At 43.9% G+C, this 24,079-nt stretch overlaps 1 protein-coding gene across 2 annotated transcripts in view; it reads right to left on the bottom strand.

The window, feature by feature from the left end:
• PDZD8 (PDZ domain containing 8) overlaps window positions 1-23,672 on the bottom strand; it is a 57,063-nt gene extending 33,391 nt beyond the window's left edge. Inside the window, exons 1-3 of one of the 2 annotated variants that reach the window (XM_084289976.1) lie at window positions 23,559-23,672; window positions 22,656-23,168; window positions 4,192-4,314 (exon numbers count right to left, since the gene is read on the bottom strand). In XM_084289976.1, coding sequence (XP_084146102.1) covers window positions 4,192-4,314; window positions 22,656-23,168; window positions 23,559-23,569 — 647 coding nt within the window. In that variant the 5' untranslated portion in view covers window positions 23,570-23,672. Of the gene's footprint in view, window positions 1-4,191; window positions 4,315-22,655 lie in introns of both variants that reach the window. The other variant, XM_084289975.1, reaches the window with a different exon arrangement.
• Between the last annotated feature and the right edge of the window lie 407 nt (window positions 23,673-24,079).

Below are 24,079 nucleotides of genomic sequence, written 5' to 3' on the forward strand. Positions count from 1 at the left end.
GTATCTTCCAGGAGTCCTTGCCTGTTTCTAATTCCTCTAAAATATCAGCGCAGCAGCTATTTATCTGTCTTGTACTGGTGACAAGTAACATACAAGAACAAGGACAGGAGGTACATCACAACTGGGAAAAAAAAAACCATAAAAGGTGCATAGGAAACAATGAGATTTCATGTTACATTACGCTACCCACACCCTACTTGAAGAACCGTATCGCAGGACAGCAAAAATGCACGCTTAAAGAGCAGTCCTGGTCCACGGACACTTCGTGCTGGAGTTTGGAATACAATTTCCAGTTTCAGGAAGACAAAGGGGAAATTTTCGCTTCTATGCCACTAAGGAAGTTTTTGTTTGAATAACATCTCCGATAGCACGCAAACAGAAGAGCTGGATTCTCCAATGCAGCTGCAGATAAAGACTGATTACAATCGCACCACAGCACACCCCAAACAACTGCATATTGAAATGCAGATTGCTGTGCATTCCACAGATGTAACATTTATAAGCCAGTAACAAACAGTGTATGAAACATGCCCTGAAACAAAGTTTATAGCCCAAGCAAAAATTACACCAGTAAGAAAAAATGATTAAGCTACTGCCTGAGTAATTAAAATAGGTATATAAGAAGGATGATTTCTACTGCTTCCCTACCTCCAGACGGGATACCCTTGGGCAAGCACAAGGCAGAGCCGAGCGATTCAGCAGAGCAGCCGGAACAGCAGCAGCTCGGGGCTGTCCCAGCACCATACAGACCCCAAATGTTATAGGAGGCCCCCTGACAGAGGGCAGGCAGCAGAATGGGGCCAAGGCGGGGGCAGTCTCAGCTCTTAGGGCTGATCGATGCCCAGGACTTTGGCCTGTCTCTACAGTCCCCAGGAGAGGAGGATGACTAGATGGGCTATCAAGCTGGCTGCTTTTTGTGGGGTGATACAAAAGGGTTGATATGCAAATCTAACAAGAAGAAGTCGATACGTGCAAAGTACACACCGATCTATACTAACATCTTATTTATTACCAGGTACATAAAAGCAAGCTCAATGTATTTCCTTTACAACTTTTTTTTTTTTTTTTAAACTTTTTTAATTTCAACTGTGACCCTTTTATTTGCAAATAGTTTTGGAGTCAAAATAAGCAGAATATTTCCTGAATTTTAAGAATGCCAAAAGCAGATTCAACATCCACACACTGCTGCACGAAGTCCACTCGAGGGCAAAAGGGAAAAAAAATAAACATAAAACTCCAAACCTAACACATCGGGCTCGGGTACACACTGCAGTGTTTTACAAAACGACTGTCTTCGGAAAAGTCTCTTTGTCCACAAAGGTTATTAAAACAAATGTTCATTTTAAAAGCCCACATTGTGGCACAGTTTTAGAAGAATATTCTGCTTAATATAGTAAGAGTTGACAGGATTTAAGACTTTCTTCGCAGAGTACCCTTAAAAAGTCATATGGGGAGATTTAACAGCGTGTTGCTTTGTTCTTTTCTCACCCTAAAAAAATTAAGGCAAGGATGCAGTTGTTAGTCTAACTTCAGTTTTTCCTTTCTCTTTTGTAGAAGAAACTGTCACGTTGTACAACGTTTTCACCTACAGATACATTTTTGCAATGAAAGTATTCTGTGAAGGTATTACAATCATAAAAACATGCTTTCAATAGGTCAGACAAAAATTATAAAATGTTATCTACACCAGTGAAGTTTCCATTCTTTCAATAATTTCATGTAAAAAATACACGAAAATTTTCTTTCAAACAAGTAACAAGGAAACTTGGGGGGTGATTAGAAAAAGTGCAGGAAGTATGCATTTGGATATGTGAAGAACAAAATGAAATTAAGTTAGACATTTCTAACATACAAAGTGTTTGCAAGATGCTTCATCACTACAATTTCTCCGCTGTCGTTCAAGACTTAATTGCTTAGAACAGAAAACAGGAACTGAACGCTACTACTCCACGCAAGGACCAAAGCAAAGCTTAAATCACTCAGCTCTGCCATTGCTACCATATTGAGACAGAATGTAAAATCCTCAGGCATTGAGCAAAACTGAAAAATATACAGAAATCAAGGTGATTTTCACTTCTGGAATTGGAAAGATTGCCAAGGAAGAAAACTTCAGGTGCCCCCCTCCGGATGACGGTTCTCATTAGGGGATGCCGACCATTCTGCTGTGAATTCACTCACACAAACTGCCTGTGATGGAAGAGGCTCTTGAGGTTCAGTGACCTCAAAGCACCTTTGGGTGAAAAACTAAGATGTCTGGGGAAATGAAGCAATGCTCAGTCAGTATCAGGTCACAGCACTCACTGGAAGGCTCAGGGCGAAGTCCCAGCACGCCAGCAGGGACTGTAACAGGTCTGCAGAGGTCCCAGCAGCAGATGTTGGTGAAAAACTCTCTGCATGTCAGCATATGGAGTGGTATTGCAAAAAGAAACCTTGCCAACAGCCCCGGACAGCCTTCACACGCAGTAGTTATGAAAAGGGAAATTGTGACATTGCTACTTTTGTGCATATTGTGTATTTCTTTCTCTACTTCCAAAGTCCTCTCTGTGCCTTTCAGCTTCTACCTCACAAATGTCTTCAGGTGCAAAGCAAGCAAGAATATTCATTTAGAGGGGTATTTTGGAGACAGCAGCTGTGGTTGTTCAAGTTCAAAAAGAGGATGGGACAACTTGGAAGATCTGAGGAATTACTGTAGGACCAAAGTCAGCCATGTAGATCGAGATGTGTCTGTTCATACCGCTTTCAAGAGTGCATCTAGAAATTCCACGCTGCATAAAATAGATTAAATCAGACCTGAAGCTCAAAAGGCCTGACAAGCCAGCAACTGCATCCTCTCTCTGCCATCTGATAAGCATCTGTGACAGCTGAAAATACTGAGAGGTCAGCTGATGATGTCAAACTGAGCAATCTGGCTTCTAGAAGGTAACGGAAAGAAACAAAACAGTACTGTTACGTTGGCAACGCTGCACACAGTATGTCAGATGCAGGAAAGACACGGTATTTTAAAGTGACTTTCCAAACCAAAAACAACTGCATGTAACTTCAAGAGTTATTTTGGGCCCTATTATAATAAAAGCAAACACACTATTGGATTGAAATTGGAGACTGTCTACAGAGAGATCTTGAGCTCCTTTATTAAGAGGGGATGAAGAATAAATGCTCTTAACAACCAAGGAATGCACCAACATTATTGGTGTGTTCATAGGAGGCTGGTAATGCTAGGAAAAAAGGTAAGCAGCAATTTTACTGCCCCCCAAAATTAAAAAATAAAAATCACTCATGACCAACACAATCAAGAAAGACCAAACAAGAAGCATAAGCAGAAGATCATCATCTAGAAATAAGCTTGTTGCAAATGGTGAATAGCACCAATAAAAGACATCATCACAGCAAATAAAGTTCCAACATGGTTGTACAAGGCTACAAGAAAAGAAAAAAAAAAAAAAAGCAAAAAGGAGCTTACTTGGTAATACAACTAATGAAAAAGCTAGTTAAAAAAAAACAAACAAACAAACAAAAAAAACGCATTGTAAACCAGAGGTTTTGTTCATAAAGAGCAGAATGGCACAAGGCTAGATCAAAGCCTAAGCACCATGAAGATAAGATCTACCATAAACCAAGAACTAAAAGGTCTGACAAAACCAAACAAAAACCACAAAACCAAACCATGTCTGCATACCTTTGTCCAGTTTTAAAGAGAATAATTTTCTCTTCAATAAACGAAGGAGGTACATTTTCTTTCTTCCCATTATTTTGTTCAAAACAAAGACAAATAATGCCTCATAAAACTTATTTGGATCAATCTAAGTAAAACAGTGAAACAATTACTTCCCTGTGCTTGCAACACAATACAATAGGATAATTACAACATTTATATTGTCCTGAAAGAGATTCATAATTTGGAGTGCCAAACAAATAAAAACAAAAACGAGAGGCACTTTAGCTTTTAAACAGACAAAATCCAAAATAAAAGGAAATCCCTGTTCATACACACACACTGTAGAATTGCCTCAAACTTGCTACAGCTTTCATGTGTTCATTTCTACTTTAAAAATATGTTTCTTGATTAAAGCTCCATCACAACAACGATGCCACTTCTTGAATCAGCACAAGCTTACAGCTATAATTACTACGAATTAAGGAACATGTGTGTACTTGCTTAATAAAGAATGAGCAAAAAAACAGAAAAGGTACCTTGTACATTCAATTAACGTGACTTGTAGTCGACCTTCTATCAGCAGAAAATCCTGTATACAGAGGTCCCGATCTTCATATTCATCAGGTGGTGATACTTGAAATGGAAAAAATGGCTTGAACCTGAAAAAAATACAGAAGAGAATTCAAATTACACAAATTGGACTACCACACCTTAAAAATAGTACGAGATTAGAAAGAATCTTTAATTCTCCAAGAGAGAAAAACTGCCATTTCCGCACGTTTATTGCTCAAAAGGAACAAGCAGAAGTTAATAAAGTTAATAACACTTTCTGAACAGAGAAGATTGGAGAACCTTATTACAAGACCTTTTCGTAGGAAATACTTAAACAGGTTTAAGGTGAAGAAATACTAAGACCCTAAAACCTAAATTGTCACAACACTGCTGTACTTACAAGGACTGATACAACCTAAAAACCCGTACACTTTATAGTTGCCATACACTTTTAGTTTAGTTTAGTCTCTTATTTTGCAAAAAAAAAAATAAAATAAAGAAATTTAATTGCCTTTTTTTTTCCTTTATCTTCTGGAATTAAAATTAAAATACAGATACTAAGTAGTTTTCCTTGAATTTTTATTTCTCCCATCGCTGCATGTGGCTCGGGGAAAGCAGTTCATGTTCGAAACACTGAGTGTTTTACACCCGTTATCTCACCACACAACGAGCTCTTTCTGATAAGAATACCCAGACTCATAAATCCAGCTTTCAGTTCTGAACGGCCCCGTTTCAGGGCTGGACACGGCCGCGATGCAGGGGGAGCAGGAGGGGGAGAGGCCGCACAGCTGCAGCCCCAGCCCCTCTCACGCACACGCTGCCCCTGCGATTCCAGCAGCAAGGGCCCCGACCTTGGAAATGGGAATATGTTATGGGAACGGCACTGCTATTTACATGAAGTGTTTGAGAAAGCACTCGTAGGGGCTCTCTGCTTTCCATTTTTACTCATTGCTTGTTTCCTACCACTTTCCAGTGCCCGGTTTTCCCTTGTCACCGCCGGCCTTCCAGCAGCTCTTGCTGTTCGAAAGACGAACAAACAGCAGAAGATGAGCACCACTGCCTGCAGGACGTCTCTGCCATTTCATAACAAAGAAGTCTTTCATAAAAACTGTTTGCTTAACCATCAGAAGCATCTGCTTGTCACATTCGGAGATCACAATATGTTCAGGAAACAGTCACATGGACCGGGATTGAGGAGTTTCAGAAACCCAAATAAATAACGGAGCGCCCTTTAACTGTCGACACACTCTTCAGGAGGGAGCCCGACGCTCTGCTTCGAGGGACTTCATATTTATGCTAGCATCAGCCTCGGACAAAGCCATGCAAAAGACACTTCTTTTATTCTCCTTGTGAATAAGTACATCTTAACTCTCCAGTTATTTTACTGAAACCCAATTCCACTTCTAACTTTAATTTTGTTCCAAGTTTCTCCCTCATTAACTCCTCCAGAAAAAAAAAGACTGGAGGAAGTCAGACAAGTCAAAACACTCAGCTTTAAATATTATATACAATTATTTTGTGTATTAAAAATATGAAGTAATTAAATCACACGGGCCACAGTTCAGACTTATGGTACGCTCGTACCATAAGCCACCAACCCCAAATACCCCTCATGCGCAGACACCATCTACTTTGATATGTTACTTATGATCTTTAATAATTCAAGAACTGCAAAGTAAGGAATAGGAACAAATACAAGATGGGGGGAAATAGCAGCAGTGCTATTTTCACTCTACAAACTGGGAAGAAGCCCTGCTGCTTTGGGACCCTAACACCCCTGCCCTGAGCTGGGCACAAACCTGCCGCGGAGCTCTCACGTGCAGCACAAGCGACAGCACTCCCTCCCTCTGCTAGGGCTGGTTTTTCCCCTCCAACAGAGCTTCTGCTCTGTTCAGCAAAAAAGCATCAGTTAGGCAATTACACTGCAAAATAACACAAGTTTTGGGTTAGTAATTACTTGTAGGTTTTCTAATTTTCAGCACAGTAAGAATTTAATTTCCATGAGCAGAGGCAAGAATGCAACAAACAAACAAACAAAAAACCACCCAACTTTCCAATTAGTAGCAGCAGCAGCTATCTGTACACCGCCTCCAGAATATCTTCCATGGACAGTTTGCCTTGGGAACCTCCAACAACCAGCGACCACCAGCAGGCCCCTCAGCGAGCTGCTGACACAAGAGCTCTGGGAGGGAGGAAGAGAGGAAGAAAGGGTCCAGTAGATCACCACCACCTTCCTGAATTGCAGCAAATGCAAGGATTTGAGTTTTTGGTATTGATAAAATCTTCCTGTTATTATAAGAAGTCTGCAGGCTATTTAACAACAACGCCTAGACAAATCTATTTACAGCACTACAAATAATAGCAAGAAGAAAAAAAGCAAAATAACCAACTATAATATTTAGTCAAACCAAAGATGTGGTCTCTAAAGTAGCTTCAGAACAAGATGTTAAATACACTGCACGCTGCAATCTTTTGCTACAGCATGGAATAAAGAAAAAAACTCAGAATAAGTCATTTCTTTCTAGATTAAGAAAATGTTCATTATTATTTTGAATGTAGAAATCAAAATTGAGATTTTTTTTTTTTTTTATTACTGCACCAATGAATTAAAGACGGGAAATCTGAAGTGTCACTGCAGTTACCTACAATAACACGAAAAACACTTAAGAGTATATGCTAAACTTTGTGTTGTGCGGCACTTAACTAATAAAATTTCATAAAAATACAGAGTTAAAAAGCCGTCTCAACAGAAGTTCTCATTACAGCACGGGTCTATGTTCACGTTCTTACCAATAAAACTGATTTGCCAAATCCTTAGCAGAGTCCCAATACTTTATGTATTTCCACTGGCATTAGCAGCAAACCTTAACCCTACATTTTACCTGGGATATGGGGTTATTTATGCAACTGCTGCTCTGAAGCCTCCCGCTCCTGGAAGGCAGCACGAGGCTGTTCAAGGCAGCTTGGCAGCAGGACACGGAGCCCACGACGTCGGCAGCGAGCGGTTACCTCCGGGCTGTACTGCAGGGCCACACGCAGGCAGCCTGCAATCCCTGCACGTAACCCAGCAGGTATCCCAGGTTCTCCCTTCTTCTCCCTCATGGTAAGCAAATCCTATAAGCCATTTTACCTCTTAAAGCAGTGTCCAACAGCCACAGGCGCTTCCCGGCTGCCACAGTAGCTGACCAGCAAGAGGGTGTCCCCATCGCCTCTACCTGCAACCGGGAACTCTGCTGCCTATGAACAGCCACGTTGCCAACAAAATGGGTTGTCAGGTTTTATGAAATGAGCATTTCCACCAAAGACAACAAAACACACTGCTAATATGAATGTGAAGCTATCTTTCTTTGTGTTGATGCATCAGGAGAAGGCTTTTAGCTAATGCTGGCTGTAACAATTCAGCGAGGCAGGCAAGAGAAGAACTCTGCTCCCAAGCCCTGCAGCATCTGTTCCCTTTAGAGCCACTGTATCTTCATGACCCACACACTCCTATGAAAAGGAGAAATGACTGTTTCCTATCATCCCGGGTTCGTCATTAAAAGGCAGAACTCATTTTATTAGTTATTTTGCATAAATAACCTCGTAACTTCTGTAATAGCTTTAAGAGGTAGCAAATACACACTTAAATTTAGTCCATCTCCAAGGAGCAAGAGTCCACCAATACATTTGCCTTAGAGAAATCCATCACACGAACTAAAAATGAAAATGTGTGTGTGCAGCCTAGCAGGGAACCTCAGCAAGCCTACAAAAAGCCAAAGTGTGAACTGCAGGCACGGAGGAATCACGGCCGGTCCCTGCAGCTGCCTCAGCACCCTGGGTGAGATCAGCCCCAGCAGGCTGCTCTCCCGAATTCACAGCTCTCATAGGCAAACTCTGAACAAGGAAAAATGTGGCTTCTATTTGGCTGTCTGTATCTTCGAACACTACTCCAGTGTTCTCCCTGTCTTAACTTTAAGCCGTAAGCAAAAAGTTGGTTACGTGGAACCGAGGACCTCAATCAGCGGAGAACAAGCCCATGAGAAGTGCTCTGCAACGGGGCCGCTGGCTGCTGCAGCCTGGGGAAGGGTTTTAGGACTTGACAACGGGCTGGGGGAATCTCAGAGTCTCTGCTGGTAGCGCAATGGTTGAGAAAATGTGACCAAAAGCTGCTTAGAGAAATACAGCTTGTGTCTAAACCCCACTGACTTTGTACCAGGGTCCCCAAAGGCACGTTTCTGCTGCGTGCACCTTAGATGCCTTCACATGGGGTCTGCCACTGCCTCTCTTTACTCTGTAAGGTCAAATGGCAAAAATTCATGCTCGTGTCACACATCCTCGGGCTGCAAAGCAGGATTACACCAACTCCATCCATATATCTGGAAACCTCCTTTTCAATTCCTAGCCTGTGAAATGATACCAAACAATACTGGAACTAAGGTAGAGTTTACTGTCTGTATACTGTAGTTAAGGTTTTGTAAACTCTTCGCCTCTTCCCTAGGAAAAAAAAAAAAAAGTCACTTTGGAGTTATACTGCAAAGCAAACACCAAGTCCTTGCCTCAAAATCCTGCTTTAAAAAAAAAGTGTTTTAAAATGCCTTATGTTAGACGCTTATAGTGCTTCTTCAGTTTGTTTTTAGATTATCCATCTCCCTCCATAAATTGATCTTATTTGTTCAGAAGTCTAAAACTCAAACAGCACAATTAAGAAAAGGTTACAGAGCATCATTATAATTTAATACGAATAGGAATATACAGCAATCAACATCACGCGAATTTTTAGCATTAAACAAAGTAAAAATAATAGTTAAAAGAAGCTGTTGAGTAGCAAAAGTGTTTTGAAAAATATCACAAGGCACAAAGAGGAAAAAAAAAAGTAATTTCACACGAAGAATTAGGTCAGATAACTATACTGAAAGATAATTACGATAAAGCCACTCGATTAACGTACAGGATTAAAGATATACTTCAAATAGCGTAATACTTAGCTCCTCCACACACAAAGCCCAGCAAAATGCTTCCAGACCCTGCCTGCAGCCCGTGCGTCTCCTCCGCACAAAAGCTCCTCCGCTGGGCTCATGCCGTGTTTCGGAGCCACTTTCAGGGGCTCCTTCGCTCCTATCCCATCACTCACAAAGCTGAGATCAAAACTGCATCTGAAAACCAAACCCAATTTGCTCCCCCTCGCTTGGGGGGCTTGCAGAGCTGCCGCAGCCCCTTCCTTCCTTCCTTCCTTCCAGCCGCCAGCTCCGTGGGGGAGGCAGGGATGTGCGATGGCTCACCTAGACGGGACAAGGCTGTAAGTCACTGCTTTGCTTTCAGAAGGGCCTCCTCTATAATGCCATTAATAACCTCTTGGGTAAATCGATTGCTTCCACGGCTCCTACTTAACTGCAGTATTTTTAGTTGCATGAGGAAATCTATTAAAAACGGGGGAGGAAAAAAAAAATCAAGTTATTTGGCCAAAGATCACCAAGGGGTTCTGTGTTTCTGTTCATTGCATCTATAAAAAACGTCCAGAATCACAGTGCACACACACACACACACACACAAAATAAGGCTAAATACAGACTAACAAACTTCAAAAACTCTAACTCAGCAGCCTATTTCCTAATTCACTGAGCAGCAGCACAGACAACTCCACTTCTATATGCAAGGCTGGGATTTTGTAAGCAGAGCTTCAGCTCAGCAGTGAGAAGCCATTTCTAGGAAAAATATAAATTATTCTCTGGTTTCATTACGGAAGTCTGATATCTAAAATAGTGGTCTATAAAATCACGGGGTATCTGTTCAAGCCCACATTAATCATGTGTATTTTATGGATCTCAGCGCTACTTTGCTGCCATAAAACAAGATTAAACATCAACAGGTTTATGAATTTTTAATCAAGTCACAGATTTATGTCACGACACATTACCTGAACATTTCAATCTTAATAAACAAGGCAAAAAGAGACCCTAAACTTCAGAGGAGCCCACTAGCTAAGAATGTGGCTATCGTTAGCAAGAACTACTTTGTATACGTTGCAAGTCTGCAAAACCTGTTTGCCACAGTAAATAAAATAAATCAAAATCTGAAGCAAAACTGTTTAGTAAACCATTAATTTGCTTTTGTAAATGCCGCTATATTTGAAAATTTTAATATCCAAAATATTTTGGAAAAAATAAAGTTATTCAGCAGTTTGTGTGTGTGTGTCTTTTTTTTTTTTTTAATAAACAGAAGGCTTGTTAAATTACAAAATAAAACTCAAAAATACTGGAGTTATTTTTAGAGACAGCTGTCTCTAAAAGACAGCCTTTTTATCCGATTTACAGAAATACAAGTCATGAGTTCATGAAGTATACATTCAGAAAGTGATTGACACCAGATGAGATTTTAATTCATAAAACCCCTCAATTCTTCCCCTGTGTGTATCCACTAAAATTCTAAAATCTTACAACCTACTTCTAAAAGGGCATGACCACACTAATGACATTTTTAAAGTACTTATCAGCTTACAGTTAGGCTTGCTAATGTTAAATATTGTACTGCAAATAGCTTATATCATTCTTCACATTGAAATGTAGAAGTGGAAATCCTCCTTACTTTGAAAGCAATAACGAGTGGTGTGTTGGGTGTTTTGCTGTGTTATTTAAGCCCCACCACTGCAGATTTTGCACAAAGTACTTCTGCAGCTTCCACTGATTTCACAAAGAACGACGCTGCACGAGTGTCAGAATTCAGGGGACTTCAGGACCTCAAAGCACACTCCTATTCAGTATAGATGTCTGCTAATTTTAGTTTTACTCCCACCCAGGAAAATCTGACCCACGGAACTCAGCGCAGTACGAGTAGGTTTATTTTCCCAGAAACTGTAGGCAAGGCTGCAAGTCACTCCTAGCACTCCACCCACTGCTACAGGATATTCTGCCACAGACTTGTAAGAGGCTTACACACATAAGCTCTCAATATACGAGCAGTCACTTTTTAAATCAAGACCTCAGAAATGCAGGGATTTAATTTTGTTTTTCCTTCCAAGATGTTTCACACATTTCCAGATTTTGACGGCCGTCTCCTCCATGCAGCGCTATCAGTACCTCCGAGTACCTCCCATCAGTGGCTCAGAATGAGCACTCACAGCTTTAAGACCTACTTCACAATGGCTAATAAAAAAGTAAATATTCAAGTAGCAATCTCAGGGAGGAAATAAAGTGGTACATTTCTTGTCCTGCTTTTATGAGAGAAGCAATTGTAAATACGGCAAAGGAAGTCTCGCCTTTGCCGTCTGTACTGAAATAGCCGAAGGCAAAAAGAAATCTCAAATCAGGTTTATCAACACTACTTTCTTAGCACAAGCAACATCAATTTGACCACACAGAGATTCTTTGCATTTCAGGAACAGTTTCCCAAGTTCCAAATTCTACGTACACCGAGATAACTTAGCTATGAAATGCAGCAAACGACTCTTTCATCTCCCTGAGTTGCGTTTCTTTTGGTTTTGTTTTAAGCTACATGTGTTCTCACTGAAGCCGATTGCTGGTTCAAACTACGAGAAAGATGGAAATCCTCAGGCTGAGGCAGGACAGGACACAACCTCCCTGTCTAACCGGGCAGATGCGTTCCTCATGGAGAGCTGAAGCCAGGCAGGTGTGGGTCAGCACCCACCCCAACAGGCAGCTCAGAGGCGTTCAAGAAGAACGACACTAATACTGGCAGGACACAAAGGGACCCAAACCCAACGCTCTACACCTTCAGCCAGTGGGGTTGGGTTGGTTGCAGCAAGCACTGCTAGCAAAACCTCCCTACTTCTACAGCATGTTCTCTGTAAGGAGGCCTCAAGTCTCTCCGCAGCCCTGGTCAGAGGGAAGCGGTGCTGGTGTTCCCGTGAAATCCCAGCTCAGCACACAGCTTGCCCTCCGAACTCCAGAGTTTTATTTCTCTACGCCAAGCACTAGCTCCATCGACACGCTGATCACTGACACCTTCCCAGACAGCTTCCTGAGGGGCCACAAAATCACCTCTGACTTTTAGGCCTGAAGAGGGCCTCTGACAGGCGTAACCCAGACGTGGAGAACCATTTCTGCCTGTTCTGCCTCCAGACACCAGAGCCTGCGCAGGCTCATCCCCGCTCCTCCACTTAGCTTTGACAAGGCACCAACTACCGAAGCTTCTCCCCATCTTACAGCACCCTGGCCACCCCTGGGCACACAGAAGATGGCCCAGCTCCTGCCCTTAAAGCCCTGCAAAGCCCTGGAGCCAGCCTGGCTCAGAACCCGCAGCAACCCCCCCAAAGCTGGGCTGACTGAGGGCTCTCCCATAAAGTCCCACACGGGCAGCAGCAGCCACCAAGGACCACGGCACCAAGAGCTCACCCACCCCACTGCAGTGATGGGCATGGACGTGGCACGGCACTAAGGGGCCCGTGCTGTGAGTAAATAAGACCAAATGATGCGGCCACCCTGCATGGACAGGGCCTGGGGACAAGCAAGTAGAGGGGTGCAGAATTATCGGGCACAATTCCTGCATTTTATGGGTCCCGCACCACCAATGGCAAGTGAGCTGTGACTGGCGAGGGTGTTTGAAAGCAGCAGCTGCTCCAATTACCCTAATCCTCTCCCACCATCCCCATAATGAATTTGGCTATTTTCTCTAATTTGTCCTCCTTTCAGAAGAACACAACAATCTGAGTTTTTGCGGTATTGTTTTAAAACAATACTGCTGACTAACACTGCTGTTCCCACCCCACCTCCCCTTGTAATCCGCTGGGCTCTTCGCTTGGCAACACCCGGAGTTTTGTTTTGTTTATTCTACCCCAGTGCCAGAAGGATGCAGGCTTATTCAGAACAGAATCACCACCAGAAAGCCGAGTTGTTATGAAGTTTTCAGAACTAGACGGCTTCATTTCCCCCATTTCATTGCTTCGGAATTGTTCGCCGAGGCAGATCGCTCGCAGCAGCAGCTCAGACACTTCTGCAAAGCTTTCTGCTGTGTCGCTGCACGACCACGACCGTCAGCTCCCCCTCGTCCTGTTCCAGCTCAGGCACACAGGAATGATGTTTTAAGGCATTTACTACACAAGCGATGCTCATGCTCTTAGCACACCATGACTTACTTTTGAAATCCCATGTAAAAGTGTATTTGACAGGGCAATTTGCAGAGGTTGCGGTGCTGTTCAAAGCATTTTATGTATGAGGCACTGGTTACAGAAAGCAGCTGGTGCCTAATGCCACTGCAAAAGCAGGCCGTAATATTTGTAAATATTCTCTTCTGAACAGGCATGTTTCATAACTATGTTGCTGTTTAAAGCTGACACAGGAAAATTCATTAAGTTTAGCATTAAGACTAGGTTAAGAAAGTCATATTATGGCTTATTCTTTATTAGATATCCACGGATTATTTCTTAATTCTGTCCAATATTTTAAAACAGCAAAAACCCAACAAACAAACAAGAAAAACCTACAAGACCCAGAAAACAGAAGGCACGTGAACAGCCGGATGTAACCTACATAGGACTTAGGATCAAGAAACAGCTTCGGGCACAGCCCCTGGACCCTTTTTCCTTGCTCACTCTCTGCCCAGCCTGAGTGTGTTCCCTTAATTTACATCAGAATCATTTTTAAGGTTTGTTTTTAACTTAATCCCAAATTGCCCTTGCAAGTTTTTACATTTCAAGCAACGCAAAACTTCTAAAAAAAAGTTTTCCTGAATGACTGTCCAAATTTGATTTTCTGCTAGTCGTATCCGGCAACTAATTACTGCCTTTGAGCGCAGCAATCTGATGAACTCTATCATCAGCTGATCTCTGTAATACAGATTTTTTTTTATGACATCTGATATGTCTTCAAAAACATGAAAAGCACACTGCTGTACTGGGATTCCTCTCTTTGGCATTACACAGAACAGCTTTAAAGGAACGGGTTGCGCACAGGGCTCCCCGCAGACCGTCCTGCTGAAATCCAGCAGAGCTGCAAGTCCAGCAGTGGAATTAAGAAGCTACAAAGGTAAGCTGTTCCCATGTACTTTTAAGGCTAAAATAGATTACAACAGCTGCAGAAAAATATAATAAAATAATAAAACCGAACAAGACAAAGCAGTCCTCCAGCGCTGAAAAGCTTTACTGCCATCTCACAAAAGCTACAGCTTGCTTTGCAACGCGCACGTATCTGTAAGCTCCAGCCCTCACTGCTCCTTTTCTCCCTACAGGACCAGATTTCCTGGCTGGGACCATCGAGTATCTTGAAGTAAAGTCTGTGTTTTAGCCCAGATCTGCTTGGCTTGTGAAATAACTGTGATTTGCTACCTGGTAAAGGTAAATTACAACTGGAAAAATTTCCAAGGCATTTGTGGACCTTCCTCCCATACGAATGAAAAACATCCCGGCAGCAAATCCTCTGCGTCAGCCAGAAACACAGTGATTGCAGCAGAAACTGCTCAATTGAAGAAATTTCTAAATTTTAAGTTGAGCTTAGCGTGTCCCCGTTGGCCTGAGCAATGTTTATAAAACAACCACCCACGGATGCCCTTCTTGCAAACTGGCACCCACAGACTTCCAAAATGAGAACCTGCCCACTGTTAGGCACAAAACACTGATATTCCTGTACCATCCAGAATGAAACCTGCTGAAAAAGCGACCTGCCCTCACCTATCATTAATACCGGCTCATTGCTTTCTTCTGGACAAAAGCACAGTTTGAGTGTTTGTATTACAGCAATTAATTGATTTTAGCAGACCAGGGTGGCACAAATTATCATTAAATTAACAAATCAGAGAGGTACGTGACATTTTCCCCTTCATACTCATTTCAGCCAATGAAGCTTATTAGTCCTACCAGCGCTTCCAAATGTAAAGTCTCTTATGATATCAAGAATAATCAAATGTTGGAATAGTTTAAAATCAAACAAGTGTGAACACGAACTGTAAACACAGAGGCACACTGGGCGACTTGAGGCAGTCTCGGCAGGAATGCAGAGCGAGCAGTTTCCCGTCGGAGCCCCCAGCATGACAGGACCAGGATGGGCTCCAGAGGGGGAGCCCCCAGCTGGGGACCGAGCTCGGCAGCGGCTGGAGCACCGCACGGGTACCCGCTGCCTACTGAAGCCTTGCTCCTTATCCATGAGCTATCAGACCCAGCATTTCACCTTTTTGTCAGCAATATTTTATGTTCTTTGTACAGAATTGGTCCTGTAACACAGTCTTACATTTCCACACCAAACGAGCTGCTGGGAGCTGTTAGCTGCCCGTTTCTACCGATCACTTCAAGGCACAGGGACACAGATTTTACCTCTTTTTAGGCAGAGCCCATGCTCGGTTCCAGCACACCCCCAGTGCTCCCCACATCGCACACCTGCCCCCAGCTCCCAGGGTCACAGCCCAGCCCCACGCTTTAACACGCGCCCTACCTGCTGCCCGCAGGGGGCCCGGACCCAAAGGCAGGCTTTGGTCGGATGCCCACAGTTTGGGAATGTGAAGAGCTCCCGTGTGCCCCATATTTACTTTGAAATAAATTATCTTTCTAAAGATAAGAAAGGACGACTGTTTATTTCATATTTCATTGAGGAAAAAAAGATGAAAAATCATGACAAGGTAACTCTAAATGACAACTGAATACAAAGCAAAGTATTTGCTCTCACTGAGCAGCCAGGTCAGCTCCAGTGCTCAAGAGCAGTGTTCAGAACAACAGTGAGAAGAAATACAGGGAACAGAAATATGAAGTATCTTTCTACCATTAAGTGTCAAATGCATTTAATTTTCTGAGCCTTCAGTCACACTCACATGAAAAAAGTTCATTGCAAAATTAAAACAAAGCATTTAAAAATACAAAATGGAAATGTGTAAAGCACACAAGACAATTTTTCTATCACCATCGCACAGATAATCTTTTATAAACTGTTTTTAGGACGTAGCACAGTTCAGTTGGAAGGGACCTGCAGCAACCACCTGGTCCAAGTGCCCAACCAACTCTGGGGCTAGCCAAGAGCTCAGGGGTTCCCAAAAGCCTCCTGAGCAGGGAGCATCGGGCACCGAGCCCCGCAGGGAGCCCGCTGTGCAAACACTGTGCCCACCCTCACGGCAAAGCAAGGTTCCCTCGTGGCCAGCCTGAGAAGAAACCAGAGCCAGTTTTCAAGTTTCAATTAAAAGAATTTGATGGAGATTTACTTTCCTGTCAGGACAATTAACCCTGATGCTTATTGGATTACCACCTGCACCAAATGCAAATGCTGAAATTAATTCTTGTATTTCTTCATCCCCCCCAGTGAGTTGTTTGTTTTCTTTGTCCCCAGCTATATCTTTGGTCCCCAGTTTCTTGCCCAGTCCATCCCAAATCAGTGCCACATTAACTCCTAGTCCTTGCGAGTATGAAAACGTAACATTTGTTGACTAGTCATAGGAAAGGGCTCGCATTTAAACAGGAAAGAGCACTGACTGTATTCCAGGAAATGTCCAATATGTAGCTGTAACTAGTCATTCATTAAATTACTCTTTATAACGAAAACGTTTCAAATCAGCATTCTTTCAGAATTAGAGCTTTTCTGCGTTAAAGAACACAAATCATTGGAGTTGGAGTAAAAGGTTTCAAATCCCCTGGAACCAGTGTTTTAGGGTGCGGTATCTACATAAAGACGACTTTGATTTAATCTGAAGAATTTGGTGACCCTCTAGACACAATGGCTGAGGTGGACCACTCCCAAAATTAAGGCAGAAAAGCTGTGCACTATAAAAAGCTCCCTTTTAGTCACACAGCACCCTTGAAGAAATCACAATATTTAACATTCCAGGGCTTGGTTTTGTTTACTATCTGTCAGGTTGCCCACAAATCCACTTATCTAAATCCCGTATGAATAAAAAAAATATTACTTGCCCTTGCACTACAAAGATAATCTTCCAAGCGTGAAGCTGCTGTCTCCAGACAGATCCACTGATTGCCATTACCGCTGCTCTGCCAGCAGCAAAACGAGTCTCTGTGCTGGCATCACTCAGAGCATCACCTCTGGAACAACCTGAAAACCCACAGCGCTTCTGTACCATCCGTTTCTGCAGAGTAAAAAAGGACCTGAAACCATTTTTTTTTTTTCCTCTTTCTATAGACTAAAAGATTTTTCCACCTAGAATGGACAGAGGTAGGGTGTAAAAAGAAAAAAAAAAAAAGTCTAATTTTTCCTTCTAGCAACAATAGGAATGAACTTCACATTGGTGTGTTTCACAGATGTAGCTGCTTCAAGAGGGTCACATCATAGCTATGGTCACAATCCGCCCAGGTAGAGAGACTCTACGTCCTCTTCCTTCGCAGGAGAGGAAAAGAAAGCAGGTATCTCTACTGACGGCTGATTTTTGAAGTCAGCAGTGCTCACAGTCCCAATCTCTGTAAGTATTTCTGGTTGCATTAACCTCATCATATGAATTACATAGATTTTTTTAATTTTATACTTTTTCCAATACCTGTTACCAAATTATGAAGTCATTTCTATTATAAGAAACACTTCATAATCAATAGCTACTTACATTACCTCCCAGCTTAGGTTTTGCCAAAAATAAGAAACTGCTGTGTAACCCTCAAATTGCATTCTGTAACAGCAAATGAAAATAGGCTTCTCTAATAGTTCTTCCCAGTGAAATTCAATACAGCTCCACCTTCCAAATAAAGCATAAAATGATTTAACGTAGCTCACTATATTGTAAATGATCAGTTCAAAGGGCAATTCATGCTGGAAGGGAATTCAGGAGCTTATCTAATTAATATATAAACTGATATAAAAACGTTAAAGTAATCCATCAAAGATTGCTGCTAACAAAAACAAAGTGACTGCAGCCTGATAACATACATTAAAATAAACAACAGGCTAATATCTGTACTGAATTTTATTTTATTTTTTTGTTACTGTAATGAACTGAAAAACCAAGTGTACTTAAAATATCCAGAACTCCCTCCCTTGCTGCTTTGGCAGTACCTAAGCTGTTCTGAACCTCAATGGGTGAACTTGCAAGACCTTAAACCTAGGGGGGAAAAAACAGCAGCTGTCAGAGTTTTGCTCTTGCTGCTGGGGAAATACTGGGGAATGAAGTTTTGGAGGGAGGTGAGATTGCAAGTACTTCTTCCTTCCCCTTTGTGTGCTCAGAGCAGGCTTTGGATCTTCATTATGGAAAAGTGTATTCTGATTATCTACAGAGCGCACACAAAAAAAAAAAATGAAAGCTTGCTGAAATCTACACCAAGGTATCAGAACCTGTTCAAAACAACAGAACTACAGCTGACTTCAGAATAGGCTGGAGAACAGCGTAATTAGCGTACCTGGCATTAGCAGGGGGAATATCAAGGTTGGAACTAATAAGGATATTAATGAGCAAGGTGTAGCTCGTTAGAGAACTGAGGGATGAGCCTGTGATACCTACAGCAGCAAAGACAGGCAAAAAGATGGACACTTGAAACAGCCCTTGCTAGTTATCTCTAGGAATTAAACATGCTACAGCAATGCTAGTATCTTCAGCCTAGTATTAACCACTTTGTGCCATGTGAAAGTTATAGAAAGTTCAAACCAACACAAAAAATGCCTACGGTACTACTTCTGAAGAACTGAGTGCATACAATAAAGAACCAAAGCTTGGATTCAGTCTGCAGGATAAACTCCGCTGTGTGCTGACAATCAGCATCGTGCTCTACCAAAAGAAACCTACATGAGAAATCCAGCGTCAGGTCAAGCCGCGTGGGTGGGCACGGCTGACTCAGCCTGGATCCCGAAGGTGCCAGCAGCAGAGATTTTGGCACGAGACAGCATCTAATTTCTCAAGAGCACACCAGCACTCACGTATGTTGGAAGAGAAGCAACAAGCATGTCAGTTTAAACCTTTCCCATGTTTGAATGAGAGGCTTCTCTGACGGAGTGGTTTCAGAAATGCATGCTTTTTTCTCTTCTGTAACGAAGCAATAAATGCACGGAGATCAAAGTTCGCTATAGAACAGCAGCAATCCCTGCAACTTCAGCTGAATTGCACAACACTTCATCAACAATGATAAAAAAAAAATAAAAGAAATAGCTACTATTCACTGAGTTCTAGCAGCAGCCTTACTTCCAGAAATATAGCCAGCTTCTACTGTATGAGATAGCTGCTCTGCCACTGACTGGCAATTGCTTCAAAATGAGTGTTTACCAGCTAGAAATGTCTCTTCAAGAGCCAAAGAAAACTGATTATACACCATTAGAATAAAACACAAATTACTACTTCTTTGTTTGGACAAAGTGCATCCCGCCTTTGTCAATTAGCAGACAATTGCTTTTGTGGAGGAACTGCTACAAAGAATGCTAGGTGAGTTTCAGAACGCACTCACCAGCTTACACTGCCTCCCTTATGGGGCTCAGAGAGCATCAGGAATGCCAGATTTCTTCTTCCCCATTCCAACCAGTTACAGAGGATGCATAAGTCTCTCTCAGCAATGGTACAGAGGATGACGATCTTACTCATCACTGTTTTGCTGCCTAAAATTTGGCACCCATCTGGGAAAATGTGTCTGTAGCAGCTTGTCTGAGGACACAGTCTATGTGCAAAGACAAAACACACGTATGCGTTCTCTAATACGATATTTCACAATTCACTAATGTAAGAGGAGGAGGGATCTGTTTAACTCCAACTTAGTTACAGGATGTTCAAAACTCAACTACTGACAGTTCTCCTCTTACACCATTCATTACCAACAGCCCTCTGAAAGTTACCTAATACAGAAGACAACAAAATCCATTTATTTTAAATGTTACCATCAACTAAATAAAGCTAAAACTCCTTTATGGACTTCAATCTGGAAACTAGCTGGGTAACAAATCCCTTTAACCAGCTGGAAAGAGAACTCCCTGCTCTCCAAGTGCTTTTGTTTACAAGGTTGTAATTACTGCTATTCAAAGATTTATTTACAGAGTTACTTGAGCAAGAGGTTTTGAACTACACATGGAACCAAACACTTACTAAGCACTTAAACATGAGATGTATGGGCCACGGGAAAGAAAGAAATGGGGAGAGGAGAAGCACATTCCCTGTACATGAGGGATTGTTATGTTTTAAGTAAGGCACCAGGTTATTAAGCCGTTGTGAAACTGTCCTGACTTCTTCCTACACGTTCTCTGCTAAGGAATACATTACATGGCCTTGGACTACCATAACCCCAAATCAATCCATTCTTTAAAAAAAATCTATTAAAATGCAAAGTTTTCTATCTTATCACCAGGGAACTTTCCAAATCAGTTCTCCACACCACAGAAGCCCTAACTCCTCAGCCACACCATCAGGTAAGGGTGCACTGTCACTGCTGGGCTGTTCCTAACCCCCGCTGCCAGGGATCTGGCTAAATCAACTCCTCCGAGGTGTGCTGCCAGAGAATATCCCCACAGATCCTTGGGCACCTGCAGACAGCCACAGGGTTCATGGATAAGGAGCCTAAAGGTCCCCACGAAGAGGTCAGCAGTCCAACTAGAAAATGTCAAAGGCAAAGTTCTAAGCAGTTCGGGCACCGATGACCCAATCTGCCTTACTTAAGGTAATTTCATTAACAAGCACTTAGCTCAGCCTGCTGCCTTCCCCGTTTACAACACAGTGGGCCAGAATTACACGTTCACAACACGGTGTAAAATGTAAAGGTCAAAAGCACCAAAGACAAGGTTAGACACTGCTTAGCTGAACACCTGCCACCCTGCACAACAAGCCTGCTACCCAGGGTGAAAAACAGCTGACACTGTTTTCTTCTCAAGCATTCCGAAATTCCCAGCTCCTGACAGCTTAACTGTTATTTTAAAATGTTTTCTTTAACTCATCTCAACTCCACAAGAATTTATGCTTCCCGTACTGTCTTCAGTGTCAGTTACCTTCTGTCCTCATACACTTCTACTCATTTCTGGCCCAGTCACTGAGCTCTGCTTCTTTCCTTTTTTGCCCCTTCCTGTCTCTTTTTAACATGCCAGTGGCCTAATGGTGCAGAACGTTTGAGAAATCCATGGAAAATTCAGTACTCTCACCCCAAACAAAGAGAGAGCACTACTGTCCAGGTGCATCTCCCAGGGGAAAAATGAAAACCTCTTTCTCCTGCTCCCAAAGGGGACAAGCACACCATCACTGCTTCCACAAACAGGCCAGAAACTTGCCTAGAGAGTGCACTGCTCATCTGTTCTACTTGGTCCTTCTAGGTATGCCAAGAATGCTCACTTGCCAGGATGACTGTACTATCCCAGCCTCTCCTTCCAGCTCTTTTCCACAGTTAGCAGCTCCAGTCCCTTCCCAAAGCAGTAAATGAATGGGAGCAAACTTGCTCTTGACAGTTTCACTGCTGCCCAAGGCCTTTCAGAGAGTAATTCAGTTCTTCAGTCTCTGGAGGGACCACCACATTACTTTAAGAAACTACTTACTGCCCTTTCAGGGCTTTCCAAGTCCTGGATATTTTACACATCCATTTTCACAAGAGCTCTTCTAAATTAGATTGCAGAAGAACCAGCTGAAAAGGCTTCAAAAATTATGTCACTGCTAATTACACTTCAAAATTCAAGTAGGCATTTTCAGTTACTCATGTCTGAGGAATTTCAGAGAAAAGGCTTATTGGAAAAGAATGTGGTAAACAAAACGAAAATCCTGAATTAACACATGACAAATACTACAAAGAATAAACCAGAGAGAAAGGAAACGTGGTAACCTAAGACACATGAGAGAAGGGGAACATTGTACCTTAGCAGAGGTAACACATTCAGTATCTTTTTAGACCAAAAAATCGAAGTGGAATGAAGAAAAGAAGATGCCACTTGCAACTTCTGCTACAGAAACATCACTGAACATTGCATTAGATGTGAAATATTACACAGCCTGTGCTGCTACATGTACCTTTAGAAAACATGATAGCTTTCAAAGAAAAATTAAAAAAAGAAGCCCCCCAAAGCTTTAACACAATAGCAGTAACACATCTCTTATCAACTTCAAGATTTTCCCAAAGCTATTGAAGAAATTAAGCAAACCGGAAAGGAGGAGGTCACCACCTATCACGTGATTCCAAAAATATTCCCTATGAAGGGAAGTTATTCCTGCCTCATGTGAAGGAACAAAATCCTTCTCTCTCTCAATAAGCGTAAGCCACAAGCCTTGCCTTGGGGGCTCACCAGTGACAGAAGGATACCCCCAATCCATGTGCAGTTCCACACAGGCATCCTTTTACCTCTTCCAAACAGAAAGATCCTGGTCCTGTTGTCAGACACCTTACAGGACCCAAGAATTCCTGAAACCCACTATTTCCATCACTCAGTTATACGCGTTTTGGGGCATATCACAACCTCACTGTGCAAAGTGAGGTTATTTCACTCGCTATAAACGGAAACCCATGCTTATCTTCATGGAAAGCATTTGATATCAATGAAGTGCACGTGCCCCAACTGCAAGAATACCAAGAGAAGCCTCTTTTGGCCTATTAAGCACATGACAACAATTTTAACACATTTCTCCAAGAGTAATGTTTTGGATGCAGGCCCCTTCTTACCTGATTTTATAACTGGGCAAGGTATGCTTGCGCTTGATCACTTTCTTGAACTGGTTCACGATGATGGACGTGAGCTGCGGCATGGGCCTCCCTTCGAACTGCGACTTCACCTCGAAGAGTATCACGGGGTCATCCATGAACGAGAAGTACCAGTGCGTGAAGGGGAGGCGCGTGAAGACCAGCTTCAGCTTCCCCATCACCCGGGAGATCTTGACGAAGAGGTAGGCCGACTTGCCGAAGACCAGGTCGGCGTCGATGGCCAGGTGGAAGCCGCCGTTGTACTCCAGGTCCACCTCGAAGCCCAGCTCCTCGGGGCAGCCCTCCTCGTTGCACACCACGGGCCGCAGGAGCTTGACGGCCTTGAAGACGGGCAGCACGTTGCCCAGCGAGACGTCCCGCAGGCTCAGCCCCTCCAGCACCTTCCCCGTCACCTTGGCCTGCAGCAGCTCCTCGAACTCCACCTTGATCTTCTTCGTCACCCAGTTCCTCACCAGGGCCGTGTCCCGCAGCTCCCTGAAGAGGAAGAGGAAGATGGCATTGAGGAAGTGGCACGTCTCCTCGCGGGACGACGGCTCCGGAGGGGGCTCCGCCGCCTGCTGCTGCTGCTGCTGCTGCTGAGAAGGCGGAGGAGGAGGCGGCGGCTCGGGGCCCGCAGCGGGCGGCGCCGAGGCGGCTGCAACCGGCAGCGGGGCCGCGTCCGTTGCCGCCGAGCCGGCGGGGGGGGGCTCCGCGCCCTGCAGGTACTCCCTCAGGCCGTGCCCCGCCGCCACGCGGGCGTACACCAGGCCTTCGCCTTCCCCGTTGGGCCCGGGGGGCGGCTCGGGCTTCCTGCCGTAGAGGAGCAGGAGCTGCAGCAGCAGCGTCAGGAAGGCGCCGGCCAGCGCCGACAGCACGATGGCGTACACCGGCAGCATCCCGGCCCTCAGCCCGGCACCGCCGACACCGCCACCGGGCGCCGCCGCCGCCGCCTCCTCATCCGGGTCCCCCCCCCCCCCTCACTCTCCGCGCCCTGCGCTGCTGCTGCTGAGGCGGCGGCGGCCCCGGCCCCGGTGGCGGCGGCGGCGGCGGTAGGGGGCGGGGCCCCGCGGGCTCTCCGCGCCGCCCCATTGGAGGAGAGCGGGAGGCCCCGCCGGGCGCGTCACGGCGCCGGGCGCTGCGGCGTCACAGGGCGGAACGCGCATGCGCGAACCCGGGGTTGTATGGGGGGTTTAAGGGGGAGATAGGGTGGGGGCGCCCGAAATGGCGGCCGGGGGGGTTGTGAGGCGACGGGGAGCCGCGGGGTGCTCTGCGCTACTGCCACGCTCCGTAGTCGAGTTTTTGTTGGAAAGCGCAAATGTGCTTCAAAAATTGAGCCCCACCTGTTGGTCTCATGCGCTGGAACGCGTTGAAAGGCGCAATGGGAGCTGCTGGAGGATGTGCGGGGG

Source organism: Netta rufina (genome assembly GCF_964035555.1).
Source record: "Netta rufina genome assembly, chromosome: 7".
NCBI lineage: Eukaryota > Metazoa > Chordata > Aves > Anseriformes > Anatidae > Netta > Netta rufina.